Genomic DNA, 25,303 nt, shown 5'->3' on the forward strand with positions numbered 1-25,303 from the left:
TTGTATCTCATTGTGGTTTTGATTTGTATCAAAACATCATCACTGATGATGAGTGATGTTGAGCATCTTTTCATGTGTCTGTTGGCCAGCTGGATATCTTCTTTTTTTTTTTTCCAATATATGAAATTTATTGTCAAATTGGTTTCCATACAACACCCAGTGCTTATCTCAAAAGGTGCCCTCCTCAATACCCATCACCCACCCTCCCCTCCCTCCCACCCCCCATCAACCCTCAGTTTGTTCTCAGTTTTTAAGAGTCTCTTATGCTTTGGCTCTCTCCCACTTTAACCTCCTTTTTTTTTTTTCCTTCCCCTCCCCCATGGGTTTCTGTTAAGTTTCTCAGGATCCACATAAGAGTGAAAACATATGGTATCTGTCTTTCTCAGTATGGCTTATTTCACTTAGCATAACACTCTCCAGTTCCATCCACATTGTGGATATCTTCTTTAAAAAAGTGTTTGTTCATGTCTTCCGCCCATTTCCTCACTGGATTATTTGTTTTTCATGTGTTGAGTTTGATAAGTTCTTTATAGATTTTTGATACTAACCCTTTATCTGATATGTTATTTGCAAATATCTTCTCCCATTCCACTGTTTGACTTTTAGTTTTGTTGATTGTTTCCTTTGCTGTGCAGAAGTTTTTATCTTGATGAGGTTCCAGAAGTCCATTTTTGCTTTTATTTCCCTTGCTGCTGGAGACATGTCCTGACATGTTTCCAGCTGCATTTTGCTGGTGCTGTGTTCCTCTCCTTGAGTCTGTCAGTGAGGAAAGGTGCTGGTCCATTTTCAACTAGAAGCTTCCTTTGAATGTGGTCAGGGCACTGCAGAGAAGGTTGGGTGGGCAGGGGGGTGTTCTACAGCAGCAGGTGACTTCTTGTGGGGAACACCTCCCACCAGTGCTGACAGCTCCAGCCCACATGATTCTGATTCACGCCTCTGAAAAGGGCAGTACCTCCAGGCCTAGGAGCCCATGCATGTTACCACGTGGGGAGTCGGCCCCAGGTTCCCACCACAGGGCTGTGTCTCCCAGGGGCCTCCCCCCAGCCCACTGTGCATCTGGCAGAGGCAGCATGTTCCTTGAACCATCCTGCCTGGGGCTGGGACATTAAGTTCTCTCTGCTTAGATCTTCTCTGGGGCACAAAACAGCAATCTGCCTGTCATGTCACAGATTCTGTGATCAGGAATTCGGACAGAGTGCAGCAGGGATGGCCTGTCTCTGCTCCAAAAAGTCTGGGGCCTCAGCCGGGAAGACATAATGGCAGTGGAAGGGGGGGGGGGAACCTAAATGGCTGGGTGCTACTGTCATCTGGAAGCTTCTTTTCTGCGTGTCTAGAGCATGTGCCAGGTTGATCTCAATCTTGATAGTTGACCTGAGATCCTACAGGAGGCTTCTCCATGTGGACCTGGGTTCTGAGAAGGAGAGTGTCCAAAACAAACATTTCAAGAAATGGAGGATGGAGCTACAGGGTTCCTTTGGGCCTGGCCTCAGAAGTCACACAGGGTCACTGTCACCATACTCTATCCATGCATTCTGATGTCCGATGGCGATGAACACTGTTTTTCAGGGGGTGAAAAAAATGCTGTTTTTATACCAAAAAATTATTTTTATATACAAAACATAGATGATCAGTTGATAGATGGATCAACTGATCGATATATAGAACATAGGCGTATAGTATATCTTTGGTATTAAAATTTCATACCCATGGCAGGGGGGGCGGGTTCTAATAAAAGAAAATTACTAAACAACCTCCTTAGGAGGATATCCTTAGGAGAATAATTACGCAACCCAACAGAAGCCCTTTCCAGGGCTGGTGTGCCCCGTGGTGGCTGTGGCATCATGTCAACCTGATGTGGGGAGGTACTCCTCACCTCTGTGTCCTTGTCTTTAGAAAACTGTCTGCTTCTCCTATTGAAAGCACCAACTGTTGACAGGTGGCTTCAGCCACACTTCTGCTACAGTGGACTGTCCACCAGCCCTGTGTGCAGGAGGCCCACCAGGGTGGAGAATTCTGGGAGTGATATTGGGGGCACCCACTGCAGCTCCAACCAGCTCCAGGGCTTTAACCGAAAGCTCTTCAGTGATGGCCGGCCCAGGCAGAGATGTTTGAGCACAGCGTACATTCCCTGATCACAGGGACACAAGTGAGGTTGAAGCCCTGTTGAGCCCAAAGACTGAGACTATGAGGGGTAAGTCCTCAGGGAGCCTCCTGGCTACGGGGAGGAGGTGGTTATTACCCTGGGAGACACTGAGCTGAGGAGCTTTTGTGGCAATGAAAAGAGTAAAGGGCTGGACTTTCCAGTAACCTCTAGAGAATTCTTGCCCTTGAGAGGTAGGCATAAAAGCAAGGGGCCAAGGGATCTGGGATAGAGAGAGGAGGACCCCAAACACTGGCCCAGGAGACTCATCCTTCCTGCACCTGAGCACTTGCAGCAAGTGTCATCCAAGACCCAGGATTCTCCCTTGAGACACAGGAACAATATCTCCAGAAGACTTAGGTGCCTCCAGAATCCAGGGACTGCTGCCCCCCTGCCCTGGAGTCCAGAGTCTGAAGGTCTCTTCTATCTGGTCTGAAGGGCTGTATTCCTGGACAAGGCTTTCCTGGGGACGGTGCACTACGTGATGGCTTCTCTTTGTCAGGCTGACTTCCTCCAGGGCCCTTCAGAGGCCTGTTCACCCAGAGGACAGCACCCACCAATGTCAAGAACAGGGGCAGCTTCAGGAAGACCAGGAGTAGCAAGTGGACGCTGCTGAACGAGGACCTGTCCAGGGAAATAGGGACAGAAAGTGAGCTGCCTCCTCAAGGGAGTGGGGCCAGGACCCTTCTCTCCCCAACTGTCCCTGCAACCTGAGCCCAAATCACTTAGGATCAAACCTGGAAAGGACACGTATCAGGGCAGCATTTCTCTGGGCCCTCTCCCCTCCCTTGATCGTGAAAGCCACCCCCACCCTCACTTTAAAGTCCTGACCCTTGTCCTCTGTCCTGCAGGACCTGACAGAAACATCATGGCCTTTTCTGGGTATCTTTGGGAGGAGAAAAACAGCCTGGAGCCAGTCCATCTCCCTGCCCTGGACCCCACAAGCGGCTCCTGGTATAGGATCTATGATACAGCCAAGACCTCTGGAGGCAAGCCTGGGTTGGGAGGACAGAACCAGAACCTGGAGTCCAGAACCAGGTGGAGAAGTAGAGGGGGTGGGGTGGGGTGGGAGAGGCTGCACATCCACCTGAACCAGCCTCCTGGTTCCCTGTAGCTGCCCCATGTGGGAGAGGGTTCACAGAACAAGTGGTATTTTCTGTGAGGAATCCCCATGCAGCCATGGAGAATGTAAAAATCAGGACCAGAACTGGAAGAAAAGCCAGCAGACAGTGAGGTAAAAAGAGGATGGTGTGTTGTCAGCCCCCACCCAAAGGTCCCATAAGGCTTCTGAACCCCTTCTTCTGTGATCTGTAGGTTGTGATCCCTTACCCCGAGCAGTGGATCAACACTTCCTCAGCACTGAAGTTCTGCTTGGTACTCAGCCCCGGAAAGATGTCAGATGCAGCTTGACATGTGGTCTCCTCTGCGGTTTTACTTGGTGCTAGAGACAAGTCACACATCAGGTGCTGCCCTCTCCCTAGCCATGCATGAAGTGCCCATTTGGACCCAATGTTGCACATCATCACCCACTCACAAAAGGGACTCTGAAGCTAGACCCAGGCCACCTCCTGGATGGAGTGAGCCCCTCAGGGACCAAGTGAGACTTTTTCAGAACTGGTCGTAAAAGCCACCTCTAGTAAGTGCCAGGTCTTTCTTTCCATCCCAAGTCTGACTCTGCCTGGGGTGACAGCAGGGGTCTCTCAGGGGCTTCCCCAGCTGACGAGGAGCCCCAGAGGGAGGAGGGACAGGGATGAGTCTAAACAGATGGAGTCAGGTCAATAGAAAGTGAGTACAGGGGCAGACTCCATTAGGTGCAGCAGGAGCACAAAGGAGGACATGGACCTCAGCTACTTTCCAGGCAGACAAAGGAAAGACATGAGGGATGGTGACGCCTAGTGGAGGCCGCAGGGATTACAAGATAGTTTTAGGACTCCAGCCTGTTTCCAGGTTGAGGTAAAGAGTGTGGATAATCGATGGAAGAAGGATACAGATGCGCAAAGAGAGAATTTGGCTCAAGGGAATGGAGAGGCAAGGAGCTACAGGGTGAGAAGCCAGCTTCAGGATGACTGTTATTGAACAGAAGGAAACTTCCTTCCACCTAGAAGGGAAAGACGGAAGAATGAGTTAAGCAGCACAGAAGTGTGTAAGCGCAGAAGAAAAGAAATTGAGAGAGTTCACGTCTGGTATCCCGTACTCCCTTAGTAAGGTAGAAGAACAGGAGGGTCATATTAGAAACCATGAATTTGTATTGACACCCATAGGTGCCTTCTGTGACTATTCTTCAGCAGTACTGGAGCAAATAGATTTTAGGTAGGGGATCAATTTGCCCTAGCTTGCCTGGGACTTTTCCAGTTGTAGCACTGAAAGTCCTGCATCCCAAGGAACTTGCCAGTCCTGGGCAACCCCCAATGGTTGCTCACCCTAATTTTAAGATGGATCCAGGGATGAAGTTTTCGAGAAGTAGGTAGGGAAATGGTGCACAAGAGTGGAGGGTACTGGTGAGAGAAGAAAATGTAGTCTTCCATGAGGGTTGAGGAAGGAAGTGAGATCAGGGCAGGAGCAGGATGGGTAATAAATGGGGAGAGAATGGAGAGAGGCATCAAAGGATTGGAGGCATATGTGAGGTTGAGAATAGATAGGGCCAGTGGGGGTGAGGGTGTGGGAAAGCTGATGCACAGAAAGCTGTCCAAAAGTACAATGTCTGAGTGTAGGGTTCTGAACATGGACCAGTTTAGGGTGACAGCAAGCTGTGCAACGTTGCCATGGAGTGGAATTCTGGAAAGTGGAAATGTGGGCCACTGCAGTCAAGAAGGCCATGGAACGCAAGAAAAGGATGTTGGACTAGTTATTCATTAAAAACTCCCAAGACAATGGCAGGGATTAGGGAGTAAACTAGAAGCTAATGGAAGGCCATGCAAAGGAGAGGTAGAGGGGTGTGGCCATGTGACAAAAGTGTTAAAGGAGGCAGATAGGACAGTAATAGGTTGGAAGCTGTAATGAAGGGGTGGGAGAATTTGGACACAGCTTCACAGCCCTATAGCACATCGAGGTAGGAGAAGGAGCAGCTTCCACTCAAGAAGCTTATTTTTTGAAATGAGAGGAGTGAGGTTAATTTCAGGACCCTATAGTAGAGGGAATGTTCTGTGAGCAAGCTGAAGATGTATATACAAAGAGTTTATTTCCTTTAGTGCAGGTTTCCAAAGGGCATGGTGGAAATAGCCTTGGTCCAGCAGGGAGGGGCCTCCCAGGCAATGGAGTGAGAGAGTAAGGGCACCTTGGGCTATGCACCCCCACCCATGCCAAGGCTAAAGGGTCAGTCACCTCTCTCTCTGCCCTCATCATAGGCTCTTCCCAACACCACTGGGACTAAGGACTAGACAAGGCCTAAAGACATTCTTCAGTATGGCACCCATCCTCATCCCCATGTTCAGTCATGTCCCATAAGTTCCGCTGATGGAGTGAGAAGATCTCTTACCTGGGGAAACAGACACCTTAACCTGGACTGAAGTGCCAGATGACCAGAAGCCCAGGTACCATGTTTTCCGAACTCTACACCAGTAGGATCCAGCATCGTCTGCAGTGAGGTTCTCCATGGTCACGATGAAGGTGAGGCGATCAGCATGGTCTCTGATAGACACGCGACCATTCTTTTCTTTCACTTCTCCCTGGGTCTCCACAATATTGTCACATGTGCCCTCATTCTGCCCTCGGCACCAGTATTTTTTATAACTCTGGTACTCTTCCTCATACTGACACTGCACACTCAGAGAGCCACCCAAGGTGCCTGTCACAGAGCTGGGGCCCGTCAGGGACAAAGAGCCTGGAAAACACAAGCCATGTCCCAGGACTCTATCTCAATGGGTCCCCTCAGTAGCTGTATGCCTGAAGCCCAAGGGGAAACTTGCCAAGGAAGTATAGGTGGTTCCAGGCTCAGGTATGGGGACCTGGAAGGACATCTGAACTTAGGACCTAAGCCAGAGGGTTTGGAGACTACAGCCAGAAAGATGAGTAGAGACCTGTGCTCTCTAAGCCCAGAAACACTGAGTAACCGCATAGGGATGCCAGCCCTTGGGGACAGGGAGAATTGGAACAAAGCTAGTTCTCAGCAGAGTGAGCTGACTGTCTTGCCCTGTCCTTAGACTGGCAGCCTTTGCCAGACGTGAAATTCAGTCACACACAAAAATATTTCCCTTTGGAGAGAGGCTCTGCATTCTAGGTTTTCTGCAATTCAAACTTGTTCTGCAAGAGTACAACTTCTTGTTTACTCTGCTCTCCACATGTTCTCAAGAGAGGAAAAGTAAACCCCTGGCTCTCATCCAGACTACACTTGAGGGAGGAGTGACGCATTGCTGAAAAGGGCTCAGTCCCAAGGAGACCCTATTAGGCTTCTCGACAGAGGTTTGGGGCATGAGCTGACTCCCTCCCATTGACCCCCCATCACAGTACCCAGAGCCTCACCATCTTTCTTTACAACTTTCTCCCCTTCCTCTCTCAGGCTAGCCATACAACTCTTTGGGGTGCCCTCTATAAAAATGTAAAGTGGTCACACATTTCCAAATGGTGTTTATAACCCCAGTGTGTGGTGGGTGGGAGAAAGTAGGGACAAGCAGGAAGGAGCTGAGCCAGGAGCTGGGATGGAAAAAAAAGAACCAAAATTCATAAGTGACTCCAAAGTTTCAACCTGGACCCAGGAGGAATCCTAGGGTCAGCCCACGTGTGTCTGGAGAGGTCAGCAAGTCCACATGAAGGAGTGGGAAGAGGTTTCCAGTCCAGTTTAATTGCACCCAGGCTAGGGCACTTAAACAATTATATCAGATTTAAGCAAGCAGATGTGAGCAAGCTGTGATAGGCCGGTAAACTGACTCTGGGTAAGGAACAAGGCGGGGTGAGGGGAGTCGAGGAGTAGCCATTGTTTATACCGTTTGCCAATTTCTGTGGTGTAAATGCTCTCACCACGACTGATTTCAGGCCAACAACATGCTGTCACTGGACACGGGGTTGGGAAGATAAGCCCATAATCAGTTCTTATGAGCCGATGCAAGCTGGCTTCAGCCACTACTGCTTTGGATGCCCATTTCATTAATTACGGTAACTCAGAAAACATCTATTATCATCGTCACCCTCATTCAAGACATTTTGAGCACCTCCCACGTGTAATGAGATGCATCTCTTTTAAATGTCTTTCTGAGTCTAAGATCTCGGGGCTATGAGGGCTCTGGGGGGCCTTGAAGATCATCCTGTCTACTCTACCGTGTTACTGAAAAGAAAATTATGTTTTGGCCAGTTGCACCCAGCTGGTATTCTTCCTTTAAACCTTTGCCTTTTCCACTCACTATTCTGGAACAGTCCATGATTATGTTGGGCAGGTTCCATGTCGTAAAAATTATTCTACAAACATGAAGAATACCGTCTGATTTTTACCCTAAACTTACTTCCTGTAGAGAATGGGCTCTCGTCCATGTTGAATGCCTATTTTTAACAGTTTCTATTCTGAAACTCCAACCTTCAATGGACAATTTTATTTACCTGCCTGAACTACATCTTGTTCCAGAAAGGGTCTGAGGTGGGTGCGGAGGATGCCATTTTAGATCCTTTATTAATTCCTACTAACAAACCTTTCCAACCCCTTTAAACTAAGCTCTGACAAAATAGAACTATTGCTAATTTTTGAAATCTCCATGATCTTAATATCTCTACACTTTTTCATAAGCTATTCCCACTTTCCACTGAGCCAATTTATTCATCTTTCAAGACCAATGTCCAGTGGAGCATCGGTGAAGAATTGCACCTGGTCAAGAGCAGTGTTTGGGGCCCTTGTTGTGCACCCCCACACCATATAAATAAATCTCTTTCTACAAGTTCAACACTGTATCATACTGGCTTGACTCCCTCATTCAAGTATGAGTTTTTGACTGCAGAAGTTGCTCTTAAACACAGCACCCAGAATGCTCCTGGCACACATCTGGTGCTCAATAAGTGTATGTAGGATCTGTAGGTGAATGTCTGAGTAGATAGAAGGATACACAGATGGATGAATGGATGTGTCCTTCTTGTGTCTGCTGAGACTTCACCTCTGGCTTGAACCCAGGATAGACCTTCTGCCCACTGTTCCACCCCCTGAAATGCCAGGTACCCAAAGCCCCAGCCTCACTCACCTGAGAGGCAGAGAAGGAGCAGAGCTGGGGACAGCCACATGGTCCCGTCTCTCTGGCTAGTGTCCCCAGCAAATCCAAGTCCCAGCTGGAATCCAGGTGTTTATGACAGAGCCTAGGGCATCCACCTTCTACTTGTTCAAGTTTCCTTTGTGTTTCTCTCTCATTTACTTCCTTTTTCTTCTTCTAGACACTTCCTAATTTGAAGCCCTACTTAGAAACAGGAGAAGAATGACAAGAGATACTTCAGAGAATGGACTAAGAACAACATGGGAAATCTCCTGATTTATGCTTCATCTAATGGCAATACAATGTTTGGATCATACCCCAAGCCTCCATGAAAGCCAATCCCAACATATGAAACCTCCAACAGAGGTGAGCCTTTGAACCTGCCTCCCATTCTTCTTCCCGTCTGGGTTTGCTTGCTTGACATAACCAGCTGCTCCTGCTCTCTGGCTGCCTACTTTGGGGTCATAAAACATGCCCACTTAAAGATCAGGGGTGAGGACTCCCCATAACTCTCTCAACCATAACCTCCAGGCAGTTGACCTCATACCCTTTCTTCTAACCTAGTCTCTCTCTTGGCTCCAGACCCAACTTTCTGATTTCCTGTGGGGATGCTCAACCTGCTTGTACATTATCAACCTAATTTAGTATAAGGGTTTTGGTTAAGGGTCTAGATTCTGGAGTTATGCAGATTCAAATCCCACCTCCATTGTGTACTACCCATGTGCCCTTGGGCATGTTGCTAAATTACTCTCTTCCCTAGTTTCTTCATGTATAAGGTAGAGTAGTTGGTAACCATTCTTGCATCATAGGAAATAAATGAGTGAACAAACATAAAGCATTTGGCACAGTGCCTGGAACATAGTAGTAACCACTCAGTAAAAATGTTAAATATCTTTAGAATAGTCCTGGAACAGGACTAGCTTCTCATCTGGTCTATCAACCAGCTGTACATTCCCTCCAATTCAACTTACACGCCAGAGGCATATTCTTCTCTAAGACACAGGTATCTAAACATGTAATTCCAGTGATAAATAACCCCCATCATTTTCTTCTCTTTCCCAGTGGTTGATACCCATAGCCTATAACCTTCACTATCTTTTGAAACTCTCTACCAGATTATCTGTCACTTCAAACTTGCTGTAAGGGCACAATTTCTTATTTTCCTTCTTTCACTGTATCTAATGAAATATGGTATACATGTTGAGCTCCAGAGGGAAAAAGCCACACGGCTCCTGCTTGCATGTATGTGACTAGTCACTCAACTGGGGGACCCAGAATGAGTGGAACTGATGGTAGGCACAACTCTGTGTACCCTGTTCTTCAGCACAGACAACAGTTGGAGGTTTCCATTCTCTCATCAAGAGCATCAAACAGATCTTCAGTCACCTAGGTCCTGCTTTTACATTGTTTTCTTCTGCTTTCTTTTTTCCCCCCAATCTGATCCTTGAAAATTTTTTTTATAAAATAAAGGAAATTGGAATGAGCAAAGGCAAGCAATAATGGTTTAAAATTTATAAAATATGTCTAATGTGGTCACATTTCATTATCCAATAAGAAAGGACAAATTCCAGGCAATATGGTAGACTGAGCCAATCCACAGACTGTCTTCTAGCTCCAAACATGGAAATCCTATCTAAAACGCAACCCAAGGGGCATCTGGATAGCTCAGTCAGTTGAGCATCCAACTCTTCATTTTGGCTCAGGTCATGATCCCAGGGTAGTAGGATGGAGCTCTACATCAGGCTTTGTGCTAGGCATGGAGCCTACTTTAGATTTTCTTCTCTCTCTCCCTCTCTTTCTCTTTCCCTCCCTCTGTCTCCCCTCTCTAAAATTTTTTAAAAAGAAAAATTAATAAAAGTAAAATAAATAAAATGCAACTCCAAAGGTTCTGATACTTAAGTGAATTCAAAATCAAGCAAAGGAGGAGATCCTGGGTGGCTCAGTCAGTTAAGCGTCAAACTTCAGCTTAGGTCATGATCTCATGGTTCGTGAGTTCAAACCCTGCATCAGGCTCTGTGCTGACAGCTCGGAGCCCGGAGCCTGCTTGGGATTCTGTGTCTCCCTCTCCCTCTGCCCCTCCCCAACTCGTGCGCGCGCGCATGCGCTCTCTCTCTCTCTCTCTCTCTCTCAAATAAATAAATAAATAAATAAACAAATAAACCAAAGCAAAGCAAAGGAAATCCCCAAGTGCCAGAAATGTAAAGGGAACTCAAAGCCAAGACCATGAACAGGATCTGATACCAGATGGCTGATGGGAACTATCAGAATGGATACGGGCTTTAGGAGGAAAGGGCTGGCATTTCAACAACCACAAGGGGACAGGAGCTTATGCTTTAGGTCCATACCAGATGGGTAACTGGAGCAGAGCTCCCTGCCCAAAACTGGGATCCATGAAGGGTCACCACAGCCCCAGAATGGAGCGAGGACATACTTCACTGATAGCCTCAGGGGAGCACCAAGGTATCTTGGCCCCCTGGAGCCACAGGAGTTACAGAGTCTTCCATAAGAATTGGCACCCAAACAGTACTACACTGAGGTGTGACAGCCAAAGTCACTGTTTCCCATAGCATGGGAGGCTTGGGTAAAGTAATTAATATAAAATCAGGTTGACAAATGACGAGGCTTGCAGGGCTTTGGGAGACATGGATACAAAAGCACAACCATGCCTCCTGGCCACCCTCTGGTTTTCTATAGTCCATGAGCTAAGGACACTTTTACATATAAAAAAAATTTTTTTTAGTGTTTATTATTGGGAGAGAGAGAGAGAGCATGAGCATGGGAGGAGCAGAGAGAGGGGAAGACACAGAATCTGAAGCAGGTTCCAGGCTCCGAGCTGGCAGCACAGAGCCTGACCCGGGGCTTGAACCCACGAACCGCTGATCATGACCTGAGCAGAAGTCAGATGCTTCACCAACTGAGCCACCCAGGCACTCCTCAAACGCTTTTACATTTTTAAACAGTTGAAAAAATCAGAAGAAAAATATTTCATGACACATGAAAATTGCACAACACTACCATTTCAGAGTGTATAAACAAGTCTTACGGGAACACAACCACACTTGCTCCTTCCTATATTGTCTGAGGCAGCTTTTCTGCTACAAGGGCAGAACTGAGTAGCTGGCCCACAAAACCCATGATGTCCCCTATCTGGCCCTGATGAGAAGAGTTTGCCACCCTCTTGTCTGGAGGACAGGCCCCTCACCAGAGATCATTCCTGCTAGTAATTGGAAGCAGAATCCTGAGGCAATGGCAGCTACTTTAGATGTATGATCATTTTTTCAGGGTCCAAACAACCTACAGAGTGACTTTAGGCCAGTCTTGGTTCAGGCTGAGTCCAACCTGGCCCAGTTAGAGACCCGGATGCTTCTGCTTGGTTCTCATCAGCCTCATTTGGTGTGGCCTGAGAAGCTGGCTCTCTCTTCTAGGCCCTCCCTGCTTCTCTGCTTGGTACAGCCCCATGTCACCTCAAGGGGAAGCAGCAGTTCCCACTTGCTCCTCCACCAGCACCTCAGATTCCTTGCCCAGTGTCTCCAGCCCCAATTCCCCATGGCCCTGCTGTGCCCTTGGGACTGGCTGCTCTGGCACCTCACATGACCAAAGTCTACCCCTCCTCTCTCGCTGGTCCTCTATCCCACCACTACTTTATACAATCCCCTCCCACCCACCTATCAGCCTACAGACTCACTGGTTCCCTTCCTTTTCTTTGAATACATCAAATGCTTTCTCATTTCGGGGCCTTTGCATGTGCTGCTCCCTCTACCTGAAATGCTTTTCCTTTCACTAAGGGTTTCTCAATGCCTGTTAGATGTCCAAGTGGAGATGCTTAGTGAGGAGCTGAGTGTACAACCTGTGGTCCAGGTGAGAGACACACATTTAGAAGTTCACAGGGTTACCTGAGAGCACCAGGACCCAGGTTCCCACGTTCAGCAACATGTGTGGACTGAGGAAGAAAGGTGGCAAAAAAAGTAAGGAGGAGGAAAGTGAAGCAAGAGGAAAACCAGGAGAGTCTGAAAGCAGGGAAAGGAACACATTTCCAGAAGGAAGAGCCATTGGCTGAACCAAACACTACAGAGAAGTAAAGTAAGATGCAGAAAGACAAGATGCTTCTGGACAGGATTAGAAGGAGGGATGTGGTCCTTGTCAAGACAGATTGGGAGAGACTGGGGAGAAAGGGAGGGAAGAGGAAACGGAGCCAGCCAGTGTAGACAGTGTTTCACAAGAAGCTCTGGGAAGAAAAGCAGAGAAAAAAGAGGCAGTGGCTGGAAAGGGCTAGGAGCAAAGGGGAGGAGCTGGCCAGTGTGGCGTCCAGGAGTGTGAACGGGCAGACTGCAGGGTCATGTCCTGTGATAGGCAGTCTCCAGGGTGTCATCATGCTGCTCACAGAACTTGAAATACAAGCACAAAGCTAGATTTAATTACATAAAATTTAAATCATTTCTGTGGTTAAAAAAAAAAAGGCAAATAATAAAATAGGGGAAAAAATGCCAAAAACATTAAGAGCTTGTACAAATCAAAATGAGAAATACTAAAGCCTTAAAAGAAAAATTGGCAAAGACCATGGACCCGCAAGTCTCAAAAGAAGAAAGAAAGGCAAAGGACTAATATTCAGAAAAAATAAGTGTTTATCCTCACTGGCAAGCAAATTCATGGATATATGAAAACAACTAAATTATAAATTTTCCCAAATTAGTCAAGATGGCTTTTTTTCATGTTTATTTATTTATTTTTGTGAGAGGGAGCGAGCACATGCACAGAAGCGGCAGAGAGAAAGGGAGGGAGAGAGAGAATTCCCAAGCATGCTCTGCACTGTCAGTGCAGAGCCCAACTTGGGGCTTGATCCCACAAACTGTGAGATCATGACCTGAGCCAAAATCAACAGTCAAATGCTTTCCTGCCTGAGCCACCCAGGGACCCATTAGTCAAGATGTTTTTAAGGTGGTAGTAAAGGCAGACAAAGGTGTGGTGCTATAGGAACTCATATATTCCTTGTGGGTGACACACTGCTCTGGTTCTACAATGTAATTTAGCAATAGGTGTAAAGAATTATAAAAGTGGCCTTTTTCTGTGCCCCATATTTCTGCTTTGCATAATCTAGGCTAAGAAAAAAATTGGAAATGAGAACACATATTAGTGAAAAATTGAAAAGACCCTAATTACCTAACAATAATTACCTAACAATAGACGCTAATTACCTAACAATAAGAGACTATATACTATTGTGAATAGGTATGTAGATACATAATAGCTAGATAGATTGAGAGATAGATAAGATAGAGCTAGAGAGATAGATGATGGATGGATAGAGATGATAGATAGATAGATAGATAGATGATAGATAGATGCCAATGAGTAGATCTAAGAGCGAACAGACAAGTGACTAATACACTGTCCTTATTTTCTTATGCATGAATTGAATGTAGAATGTAGTCCTGATCATAACTGCAAAATCTGACAACCAAATGTTCATCGACAATAGAATGGATAAATACATGTGGTATAATCACACAGTGGAATCTTATTCAGCAGCGAAAATGGGCACACTACAGCTGCAACATGATGAATCTCAAGCATAATATTAAGTGAAAGAAGCAAGTCATGAACATATTTACAATATTATCCCATCTATATGAAGTCCCAAAGTAGGTAAGACTAAACTATATGAAATTCATATAGAGGTGATAGAAATCAGATCAATAGTTGCCTGTAGCAGGGTTAGGGATGGTCTATAAAGGGGCACAAGGGAACTTTCTGTGGTAATTGATAATGTCCTATATCTTGATTGTGGTGTTGGTCACAGGGAAGGAGATGGTCAAAACTCATTGAACTGTACATATAAAATGGGTGCATTTTCTTATATGTAAAATGTACTACAATACGGTTGATGTTTAAAAATCAAGGAAATGAATGTCACAACTATCAGAGTAATGCATATATCTAGTGGAGAAGGGAGAGGGTATGAACAGAAAGCAGATATCTGGGGTACTGGCAATGTTCTATTTCTTGACCTCATTGGTAGCTATATAAAAATCACTTTATGATTATTATGTAAATGGTACATATGTTTTATGTAGTCTTTTCCATGTGTATCTTACAATTAAATGCATGTGTGTGTGTGTGTACAATTAAATATATATGCAGTGGAGTAATGTCTATGGAATTTCAAGACAGAAAATCAATGTCCAAGAATGCTCTACCTTGTAGACAAAAACAGAAAGATATTTCAAAAATGCAAGGGCTCCAAATGTGCATTATCCATTTATACTATGTTAAAAAAAAAGTCTCAAAGTACTCCACCCAACCGAGAAGTCAATCCAAAGAATTGAAATTTGAAAAAGATGTGGGTATAAAGGAAATAACAGTAGAAAACCTGTTAAACTTTAGAATCTATGTCTAAATCATCATTATTAATATGGTTATTACATTTATTGAAAATGCTAAAGTTTAATATTTGGAAGAAGACACACGTAATTTTTTTTAATTAATAAACGTAAGCTTCTGGGTCTCAAAGCCCAAAGCATCACAGATATTTCTCACTTCCTGTGGAGAAAGGGAAAGGAATGGTGGCCAGATCCGTGAGTTCTGTTCAACCATCAAAAGGTTTGGGCCTTTCTTCCTGGCAGGATTCTGCCTGTAAGTGGAAAATCAAATATTCCAGTCGGAAGCTGAGTGAGAAATTGGCAGTGCAGGGATAAGATCTGAAGTTTCTGAGAAAAGTGTGGGCTGGGCAGACCTACAGCATCTCAGGGAGACAGGAAACTGTAGAACTGCAACACCCAGGAGGGGCTAGGCAGGGGTCCCGATTATAACAATAACTGCTTCTCTTCCCCGAGCACAGTGCTAATGGGTTCTCCAAAATTATTTCTGAAGTTCACAGCAAGGCTGTAAGGCAGGTACCATTATTCTTAGTTTATAGATAAGAAGACAGAGGCAGAAGGAGGTCCTGATACCAGACTTCATCAAATCAAGTTCACAAACTCCAATCTGGTTTGTTATCCTTTGGGATTTGAGGGGAAAGCCAGTAGAGGAAGCAGCAAACTGACCAAGAGCTTAGTGACCAAGAAGTAGGGAGATCACTTTCCCAAAAGGAAGCACAGCCTCTTCCCCACCTCCATCACCCCAATGTCTTACCAATGCTTTGCAGTTGGGGGCCACAGGCTGCACAATCCACAGCGTGGCTTCTATGACATGGGAACTATCATCCAGTGTCTACCCACTGCCCAGAGCCATTCTGCCAGGGGAGGGCAGGAGGCCCTTAGGGCTGGGGCCTGCCCATCTCCACCAAAAACTGAAACACATGCATTTGGGGGAAGCTGCCATAGGGGAAGAGGCTTAGTTTCTAGAAGACAAGACTCCCCTTATTACTATCTGCTCCACCACACTAGGGAGGAGGTAGAAAGCTGGGGCAGTCCAAAGAGGAGCACAGACAACATCATTAGGGAAATGCTAGCCATCAAGGAATGCAAATCAAAACCGCGGTGAGACACTGCTTTATACCCACTAGAGTGGCTAGCATCAAAAAGTCTGAGAGTGAGTCTTGACAAGGATGTCAAGAAGTCAGAACACCCATATACCTGTTCATGGGAATGGAAAGTGGTGGAAAACAGTCTACAAATTCCTCAAAGGATTCGAAGGAAGTGAAAGGACCGGGGCAGGGAGCTGGAGCCACACAAGAGAGCTACCTCCCAAAGACAGGTGTCTGGACCTCTCCTCCACTTTCAGCAATTGTACAGTAATAAGTTATTACCATAGAAATAGTGTCTCCAAAGTGGAGAGGTATGGTGTCCTCAAACCAGTCTCGAATCCAGACACCAGAGTGTGGACAATGCAGATGTTGCTGGTGGTTTTGAAAGAAAATGAGGAAACTTTTGAAGTCTGATTCGTTGGCTTCCTTGCTGTCAAATTTTCACCAAAGCAGGATTTCCGGGTTCCAGGTTCTGGGGTAAACATACACTTAACCTGACAGGTTGCTGTGCAAAATGACTGCACTGGGCTATTGAGTCTCATCCTTGCAGCCAGGGTCTACCACCAGAAACTGTTTCACTAAGCAGAGCAAAGTTTTCACAAACTGGGTGATGGGACTTCCCCCTTCGATTCTGGCCAGCAAATCCCAGACTTCAGCCTCTACTACAAAGCTGTAATCATCAAGACAGCATGGTATTGGCACAAAAACAGACACATAGACCAATGGAATAGAATAGAGACTCCAGAATTGGCCCCACAAATGTATGGCCAACTAATCTTTGACCAAGCAGGAAAGAATATCCCATGGAAAAAAGACAGTCTTTCTAACAAATGGTGCTGGGAGAACTAGACAGCAACATGCAGAAGATTCTGGCCAGCAGTTTGGCATGGATTTGTTCAGTCCGGTAAAAAAAAAAAAAAAAAAAGTAATTCCTCAAATCTTACTGAAATCCCTCTGTCTAGACTCTCCAGTGCAGCTCAAGGCCAATTCAGGATCCTTTGTTTGGATCCTCAAGGACAACAACTGGGGCTGCCTACGGGACCTTCTGGTGCGTGATCAACAGTCACTTGCTGCCTGCATACGTCCCAGTGGATCCTGGATGCCTGGTGGCTGCACACCCAAGTCGTTGCTAATTCTGCCTTACAGTGGCTCATTCACCTGACCACTCACATTACTGCTGCCCCAGTCACCCTCCCCGGCCCCAAGACAGGTTGTGCCACTCCACTGGGCCTCTTGAGAATTGGGGTCTATTCCTGTGAGGCCCTGCACACCCAAACACCAGGCCTCTGGCTTGTCCTTACTTTGTTTCTCATGGGAAGCTTGGCTGTTGTCCCCCTTAACCACTGGCCTCCCACTGCTGAGGAGAGTACACCTCTCCCTCCCTGGCACCTCTGTAGCCCCCAGTTTCTTCATAAGGATGGTGGTATCCTCCTAAGGACTGTTGTTAGGAATAAATGAGATCAATGATGTCAAGTGCTAGGCACAGACCCTGGTGTCATGCTAGCAACTGCTATCACAAGTGCACCCACACACACCTGTGGGCTGACAAAATGCCCCACCCCAGCCTGTGCCGTGCAGTGATAGCCATGGTCTCAATATCCTCCCGCCCATCTGCTTAGGTGGTGGTGATCTCATGGGACCTGTGTGTGCCTGAACTTCCTTCATTGTTTTCTCCACCTCCTCCTCCCAGGGAAGATTCAGTAAGTGACAAGTCCCAGCCCCAGTCACCTGAAGGCAGAGAGGGGGCCGAGCTACAAATAGACCGGTGGTCCTGTCTCCCTGGCCCCAGAACATCCAAATCCTTCTCCTCTGACATCTGGCCTAAGAGTTCCAGCCCTGGACACTGTCACTTCCTGTCCATATTTTGTTATCTGCTTCCTTCCTCTGCTACTTCTTCATTTTAAGCTGCAAAGTTATCAGGAAAGGGGAAGGACCTGCTGAAATAGAGAGTGGCCCAAAACCACAGCCACAAGGGGAGTTTGATGGCACCATGTTCCCTCACCTGCTGAGGCCCCACCCAGACACGACAGAGTGCACCCATCCCTGGGAGGCCAGTTACCCCTCCACCCCAGGCTGTCCTCTGCTTTCAACCCTATAGCTTTTCCACAACTCCAGCCCTGCCCTGTGGGAAATGCCTGTCCACTGTGGTCACACACAGGTCCTCTTGGGGGATGGTTTCTGGTCCAGCTATAACCAAGGTTTACATCCCTCCACAGTTCAAATCTTAACCTAGATGCCCTTTTTGGTGTCACAAAGAGGAGGGGGGATGTATACCAGTCTTAAAGTTCTAGAGGTTGGAAGTCTGAAATTAGTTTTGCAGGATCAAAGTCACAGTGTCAGCAGAGCTTCATTCCTTCCGGAAGCTCCAGGGCAGAATCCACTTCCTTGACTTCTTCCACCTGCATGTGGCTCATGGCCCCACATCACTCCACCCTTGGCTCCCATTATCATATCTCTTTCTGTGACTCTGACCCTCCAGCTTCTGTTTCATAGGAACCCTTACAATAATATTGGTCCCACTGGATAATCCAGGATAATCTCTCCATCTCAGGATCTTTAACTTAATCACATCTGTAAAGTATTTTTTTGCCATAAAAAGTAAAATATTCGCAAGTTCTTTTGGGGGTTACAATGGGGACATCTTTGGGGGTGCCACTGTTCTGCCAAATAATGGAGTTAAGGGAGGGATGAAGAGAGCCCGTTCCCTTCCTTTCATAATAACACGCCCTCTTTTGCCTCCTAAACACCTTTTCATTCTGCACAAGGGGTCCCATGATCTCCCACTAGTTTGGTGATTCACTGGAAGGACTCAAACAACTTAACAAGTTATGGTCATGGCAAAGGCTTCTTAAAGCAAAAGATACAGTAAAGGAGTATCAGGAATCTTATCCATGAGCAAACACTAGAGGTGGGGTTGGAGGCTTCTCTGCAAGGGCCATGGGAAAGGGGACTTCCCTCTGGTTGCCAACTAAAGGTATGTGGGAGATGTCTCCACCCAGGGAAGCCCACTTCCGTTTTGAGGCAAGAGTTCTTAAAGAGAGTTGATAAAGTACCTACAATCCAGGCACCAGCATCTTCATGATGACATGGAACAATGTTGACCACCCGCTCCATCCTGACCCACTGTCTCGGGTTTACAGAATAATTTCACTCATTGGTGACAATGTGAGCATTCCAGGAGTTAAGTCATTAAACCTAAACCTAACCCTAACCCTAACTCTAACCTGGCCAAGAGTCACTGACATGGCCCTGGGCATTCCTGGAGATAAGTAAGAGCTGAATGAAAGAGACACACTGCATTAAACCTTTCTTTGCACACTCCTCAAATGGAGCATGTGCATTGACCTGTCTCTGCCTCCTGCCCTGATGGGGTAATCCTGGATTCACCAGTGACTTCCCATCACTGCAACCAACGTTTCTGTGCATGTTCTGTGTGTCAACACTGTGCTAGAGTCTGAGAAGGCAGAAAGATAAACCTTCATTCCTGGTCCTACTCTTAGGCAACTCATGGGATCAAAGTTACCTACTGCTGCATAACAAATTACCCCAAAACTTAGCTTAAAACAATAATATATACTATTCCACAGAAATTGTGCATGACTTTGTTTACAGGGTTTGCAGAAGGCTGCAGTGTTGAATGGGACCACATTTTCATCTGAAGGCTCAACTGAGGATGGGTCAGTTGCTAAGTTCATTCATGTAGTTGCTGGCAGGATTCAGTTGCTCACAGACCATGGAACTCAAGGCTTTTATGGATATTGGTGAGAAGCCCCCTCAGTTCCTTGCCATATGGTCCTCCCAACATGCTCGCAACATGGCATCTGGCTTCCATCATAGCAAGTAAGTGAAAGCCAGTAAGACAGAAACCAGAGACTTTTTTTTTGAGAGAGAGAGAGTGTGCATGAGAGTGAGTAGGGGAGGTGCAGAGGGAGAGGGAGAGAGAGAATCACAAGCAGGCTCCACACCCAGCACAGAGCCTGATGCAGGGTTCAACCTCACAACAGCGAGATCATGACCTGAGCAGAAATCAAGAGTCAGATGCCTAGCTGACTGAGCCATCCAGGCACCCCCGAGTCTTTTTGTAACCAAATAGCAGAGTGGCATCCTGTTAATTTGCCATATCCTATTCATTAGAAGCAAGTGGGTTCATCCCACACTCATTTCCCCTTAGCTCTGACTAGGCCTCTTTGTAAGACCTTCGGTACAGAGAAAGCCGCTTACTTAAGGTGCTAGGAGTTAAAGGGCCTATTGTCTTGCTAATTAACTCATGAAAAAGTGTGAGGATATATTTATTCAACTAGAAGTGAGGCAGTAACCAACTGATAGCCTATTGTCACACCTGTCTAGAAGGACAGTGTCAGGGTGCCTGCCACATTCCTCATCCTGCAGGAAAGAAGCCAAGACACCTACAGTCAGATGACCAAAGGTTCTACCTGGGAGGTCACCTGTTCAGTATTTTTTTTTTAATTTTTTTTAACTTATGTTTTATTTTTGAGACAGAGAGAGACAGAGCATGAACAGGGGAGGGTCAGAGAGAGAGGGAGATACAGAATCTGAAACAGGCTCCAGGCTCTGAGCTGTCAGCACAGAGCCCAATGCGAGGCTTGAACTCACGGACCGGGAGATCATGACCTGAGCCAAAGTCGGACGCTCAACCGACTGAGCCACCCAGGCGCCCCACCTGTTCAGTATTTTTAGCAACACCTTGGATGAAGGCATAGAAGGCATGTGGGATTCTTCTGTAGATCACACAAATCCAGGGGAGAGGAGTATCAAAAAGAATAGCAGATAAGATGTGATTTCTGTACCCTGGGCATAAGGGCTGAACCTTAAGGAAAGAGAAAGGAACTCCTCCTCAGGACAGAGGCCACTGAGGATGGAGGACAGAGGGACAAAGAGAGAGAAGGAGCGGGGAGGGGTTCAGGCTAGAGCCAGGTCAGGCCCCCTCGTGCCTGGACACTCACTGCCCCAAAGCAGCTCTGTTTGCAGCTTGTCACAAGAAAATCCTCTTCCTAGAACCTGCTGCACATAGGGATGGTGCTTTCAGCTGCCATTTAAAGCAAGACCCACATTCTTCATCCCCTTCTCCCATTTGCTGAATGTATATTTGGCACAGACAGATGTGGGTGAGACCTCTGGGGGCTAACCACCTGCCCACATTGTGCCCAGAGTCAAACAGAAGTCACAGGAGGCCTGGCTTGCTCCTCCCAGGTCCCTTAACTGCTTACCCTCCTCCCTGTGCCCTGGACCCAAACCAGCAATTGCCATGGCAGCTCCATGTGGAAGCTCCTACACAGCCAATGTCCTCCATGTATTATCTCAATGATATACAAATCCAAGAAACAGATGATGAGAGCCATCAAAAACCTCTACTGGGTCATGTTGTAAGCACTAAAGTTTGAACACACATCCATCTCAGTCCACAGCCCATGTCCTCACATGGAGTCCTGGTGTCTGCTGTCAGACCAGCCCGGGAAAGGATCCGGCAAAGATGACTCAATGCCCAGGCACAAAAGTCTCTGCTGGGGCTGATTCATTTCTGGCTTCACTTCCCAGGGATGGGTCCAGGCTGAGTTTGGAGCAGAGAGGCCAGGAACTGTGTCACCAGACAGGGAGTCACTGGGGAATGAGCTGCAGTTACACTGGGCTGGGCAGACCATCATCCTCAGAGGTGACGCTGAAGCCAGGCCAACCAAACGGCAGCATAACTGAAGCTCAGGAAGAGGCTGACTTTCAGCAAGACCAGGAATAGGAAGCTGGCAAAGAACAGGAAGGGCCTGGTGGAGGAAATAGGGTCAGAAGAAAGTGACTACAGTGCATTAGTGAGAGGCCACTCTGCACCTCACCTTTGGACTCTGAACCCAGCACACAAGTCATGGACCATCATCAGCGCCCCCCCTGTCACGCTGGTTCTGATAAATTGTTCCCCAGGACAGAGAGACAGAAGAGAGAAAAGGGAGAATGGCTCACTATGTGGGGAGCCCTGGCTCCATGCTTCACCCTATTCCCTTAATGTATTCTTCACAGGGACTCTGTAAGGCTGTTCTGTTATCATGTCTGTGGCAGGTTGTATTTTCCAAAAATGGTCACAGCAATATTTCTAGTCCCACATGCTCTTCCAGAAGCCTGACTCTTCTCTATCAAGAGGTGGAATCTATTTCTCATCGCTTTGAAGCTGGATGGACTGGTGATTGCTTTGACTACAGAACATAGAAGCAATGCATGATTTCTGAGAATAGGTCAGGAGAAGGAGACAGGGCCCACCTGGCTGTCTTGGAACACTTGCTCATGGACCCAGCCACCATATTGTAAGGAAGCCCAGACCACATGCAGAGGCCACATATGGGATTCCAGCTGAGGTTCCAGACATCCTGGGGCAGAGACAAATTTCCGTGTTGTATCCTGTCCAAATGCTTGACTCACAGAATCCATGAATATCATAAATGATTATATTTTTTTACTAGTTTTTGGCATAAAACAACCACAAATAACGAGAACAACCATAGTCGCTAGAATCACCCTCATTTTATTTTTTTTCATGTTTATTTGGTTATTTTAAGAGAGAGAGAGAGAGAGCAGGGAAGGGGCGGAGAGAGAAGGAGAGAGAGAATCCCAAGCAAGTTCCACAATGTCAGCGCAGAGCCTGACAAGGGGCTCGATCTCATGAACTGTGAGATCATGACCTGAGCCGAAGTCAAAAGTCAGACACTTAACCAACTAAGCCACCCAGGTGCCCCAAATCATCCTCATTTTACAGATGGGGCAACTGAGACATGCAGAGGTTAAGTGACTTGCCCAGTGTCATCACCCTGTTAATAAAAAGTAGAGCTGGAATGGGAACCCAAACACTGGCTACTAACACCCTCACACTTAGAGACGGGGAAGGAGACAGAGCAGAGAACCAAAGCAGAGGCCAGGTACAGGGGCCCTGGCTCTCCTTGGGACCTGCAGCAAGTACTAAGGTGTCACACCAAAGCCAGGGGAACCCCAAGCTTGCATCCCCACCAGGAAACTATAAAGCCAGGATAGTGGGACCCTCCTGCAGGGACATGGCTTTTCTTACCAAGCAGGAAGGCCAGGGCTGGCCATGTAACTGGTCAGAGCTGGGGCTCCCATGCTGGCCAATGTCTCAGTGGTCATCATTGATACTGTCGCTGAGCCTACAGAGCAGGTCACAAGTCACTCTCTGCCCCAACCTCCCAATGGCTCAAAGTCTTCAGTCATCATAACACTGCACATCTCCCCATCTTCAAGGGACGCTGTGGTTACACAGAGAGGAGAAGTGTCCTGGGGGAGGTGCCAAGACCAGGCAGGAGAATCCCATATTACTTCTCGGGGGGGCGGGTCCCCAGCCCCATCTCACACCAAGACATCCCAGGCACAGGCAGGGGATGCTGGAAGGAGGGGTCTTTCAGGGGCCTCAGCCAGCCCTCCAAGAAACCCCACAAGAGGCCTTCCGGTGAAGCTCCAGCACATTCTCATCACTGTGGGGACTCTGAAAACTCCAGAGGGCAGGACCCAGACCCTCCCTCTTTCCCTCACCCCCGCACACAGATCAGGTATATGGCATAAAATAAAAGCATGGAAAAAATGCTGGTGTAGATTTTCATGTGCCCCCTTCTGAGTGGGGACCCGAGTGAGGGAGCTGTAAATACATAGTTGTGTTCATGCTGGGCTAAGAAGAAGCAGGACACCAGGGCTGGGGTCCCCAGCAGAGCCATAGAGCAGGGGGGCCATGACCCAGTTCATGTGCTACCTCCTTGGGAGGGAGCCCTCCTGGGGGTCTTGTACCCAAGGTAGCCCCTCCCCACTCAAACACCATTTAATCCCTATCTCACTAGCCCCCCCACACACTTACATTGCACCTGTCACCATCTGTATAGTGAGTGGCTGCATGTCCATAAAGGATGGGCTTCCCCTGCCCCACCAGTGTTCCCAAGCTCCCCTGTTCTCTGTCCCTGTCCTTCCTCATGTCCACTCCAAGGTCAACATCTACAACTCCCTGCAAGCCCACCGGGCTGTGAAGACTGAATCTGTCTGCTTTCCCCGTCTCCCCCCGACATCGCCAGACTAGGTCCATAATAGGCAGATAATAATGTTTCAATAACTGAGGGAGAGAAACAAGGGGACCCCCTAAAGCCCATAAATAAAGCCACTTTTCCCTGCCAGAACCTGGAGATGTGAGTGTTGCAGTTTTGGTTTGGCCTGGATGATAGTACCAATGGCTACCATCTTGTAAGTCCTAACTAACTACCAGCCACTGTGATCAGCACTTCACCCCTACCAACTCATTTAATGCTCTCAATCACTGTACAGCAACACTATTGTTCTCCAGTTTCACTAATGGGGAAACTGAGGCACAAACCAGTTAAGTAACTTGCCCAAGTCACACAGCCCACAAGTGGCACAGCTGAGACTTGAACACAGCTTTCTGACTCCAGGGCTCAAGATGCAACCCGACTTATTTCACCAGTCACACTTACATGTAGGCACGGACGCAGGCTTTTACAGATGCCTGTGCCTACACATAGGTGCATTCCTGTCCCCCTGGGTAGCCAGTCATGGGCCTTGGCTGGAGCCTCGTTTCACTCCTCAGCAAGAGAGACTGGGCACCCATGACCTCAACCTATGCAGGCAAAGGGTGTGGGAAGGGATTACCTGGAAAAATAGTCACGGCCACCGGGGCCTGGGGGACACTTGTGGCCCTGTCCACCCCGCACCAGTAAGTGTCTGCATCTCCTTCCTCCAGGTCCTCTGTGATCACATGGAAAAGGTGCTCTCTGGGGTTGTCTCGAAGGGCTACTCGGCCATGCCTCACCTCTTGCCCTGCCATCTGTTCCGTTTCAATGACTCGGACACAGTCTGTCCAGTTGGGCCCTCGGCACCAGAACTTCCTGTGACCCTCCTCTCCCACATTGTACCGGCACTCCATCACCAATGTTCCTCCCATTGTGCCTTTTAAGATCCTGGGAATGCTCAGAGTGAAATAGCCTGAAAAACACAAACCCCCACACCTTATCCAGTGCATCCTGTAGCTCCTGGCCCCTGTTCACCAACTTGCAGTGACCTTCGATGAACAGAGACACCATTCCCCATCCCTGGGTGCCCCCCACATCCTCCCATGCTCACCCCTCTACAGGAAACATGCCTAGCTGCACAAACACGTGCCTACATGGGCAGCTGTGTTCCCCTCAGATCTGTGAGCAAGATGAATTTTCTCCTGCTTTTCTAGCAGACCAGAAAAAATCTTTCCTCTATGGCAAATCAACTTCCCTTCACACAACACACATACTCATCTCTCAAATCCTCCTTCCACACTCATCTCTCCCCTCCCCCAGCCCCCACCAGGCCATTTTGACCTTCTTGAGTCTCTGGAGGTGATGTTAGTCTGAATCATTTCTCTTGGGTGATTTTTCACTCTGTTATAGGCCCAACCTGGCTCTCCTCCGTTAAGAGGGGGAGTGAGAGAAAATTGAGCAAGGATCCAGCACTGTCCTCATTATAATAGCAAGTATCGATTCAGAGTTTAGGAAGGAGCGG

General features: G+C 47.4%; 1 protein-coding gene across 1 annotated transcript; it reads right to left on the reverse strand.

Annotated features, from left to right (window-relative positions):
- Positions 1-1,811: 1,811 nt before the first annotated feature.
- On the reverse strand, positions 1,812-24,558 carry CD300E (CD300e molecule). The gene is made up of 5 exons (XM_015086122.3): positions 24,422-24,558; positions 8,296-8,502; positions 5,616-5,960; positions 3,470-3,581; positions 1,812-2,764 (listed from the first exon to the last, which is right to left on the reverse strand). Exons 2-5 carry the CDS (start codon positions 8,333-8,335, stop codon positions 2,497-2,499), a joined length of 765 nt encoding a protein of 254 aa, XP_014941608.2. The 5' UTR covers positions 8,336-8,502; positions 24,422-24,558; the 3' UTR covers positions 1,812-2,496.
- Between the last annotated feature and the right edge of the window lie 745 nt (positions 24,559-25,303).

The sequence above is a fragment of the Acinonyx jubatus genome, chromosome E1 (genome assembly GCF_027475565.1).
Source record: "Acinonyx jubatus isolate Ajub_Pintada_27869175 chromosome E1, VMU_Ajub_asm_v1.0, whole genome shotgun sequence".
Classification (NCBI taxonomy): domain Eukaryota; kingdom Metazoa; phylum Chordata; class Mammalia; order Carnivora; family Felidae; genus Acinonyx; species Acinonyx jubatus.

Excerpts from the sequence above, each read along its gene's own strand:
- CD300E (XM_015086122.3), bottom strand. The coding sequence starts at position 8,335 with ATGTGGCTGTCCCCAGCTCTGCTCCTTCTCTGCCTCTCAG. Across the intron at positions 5,961-8,295 it reads GCTCCTTCTCTGCCTCTCAG|GCTCTTTGTCCCTGACGGGC; the intron begins GTGAGTGAGGCT and ends TGTGTTTTCCAG. Across the intron at positions 2,765-3,469 it reads GTGTTGATCCACTGCTCGGG|GTCCTCGTTCAGCAGCGTCC; the intron begins GTAAGGGATCAC and ends TTCCCTGGACAG.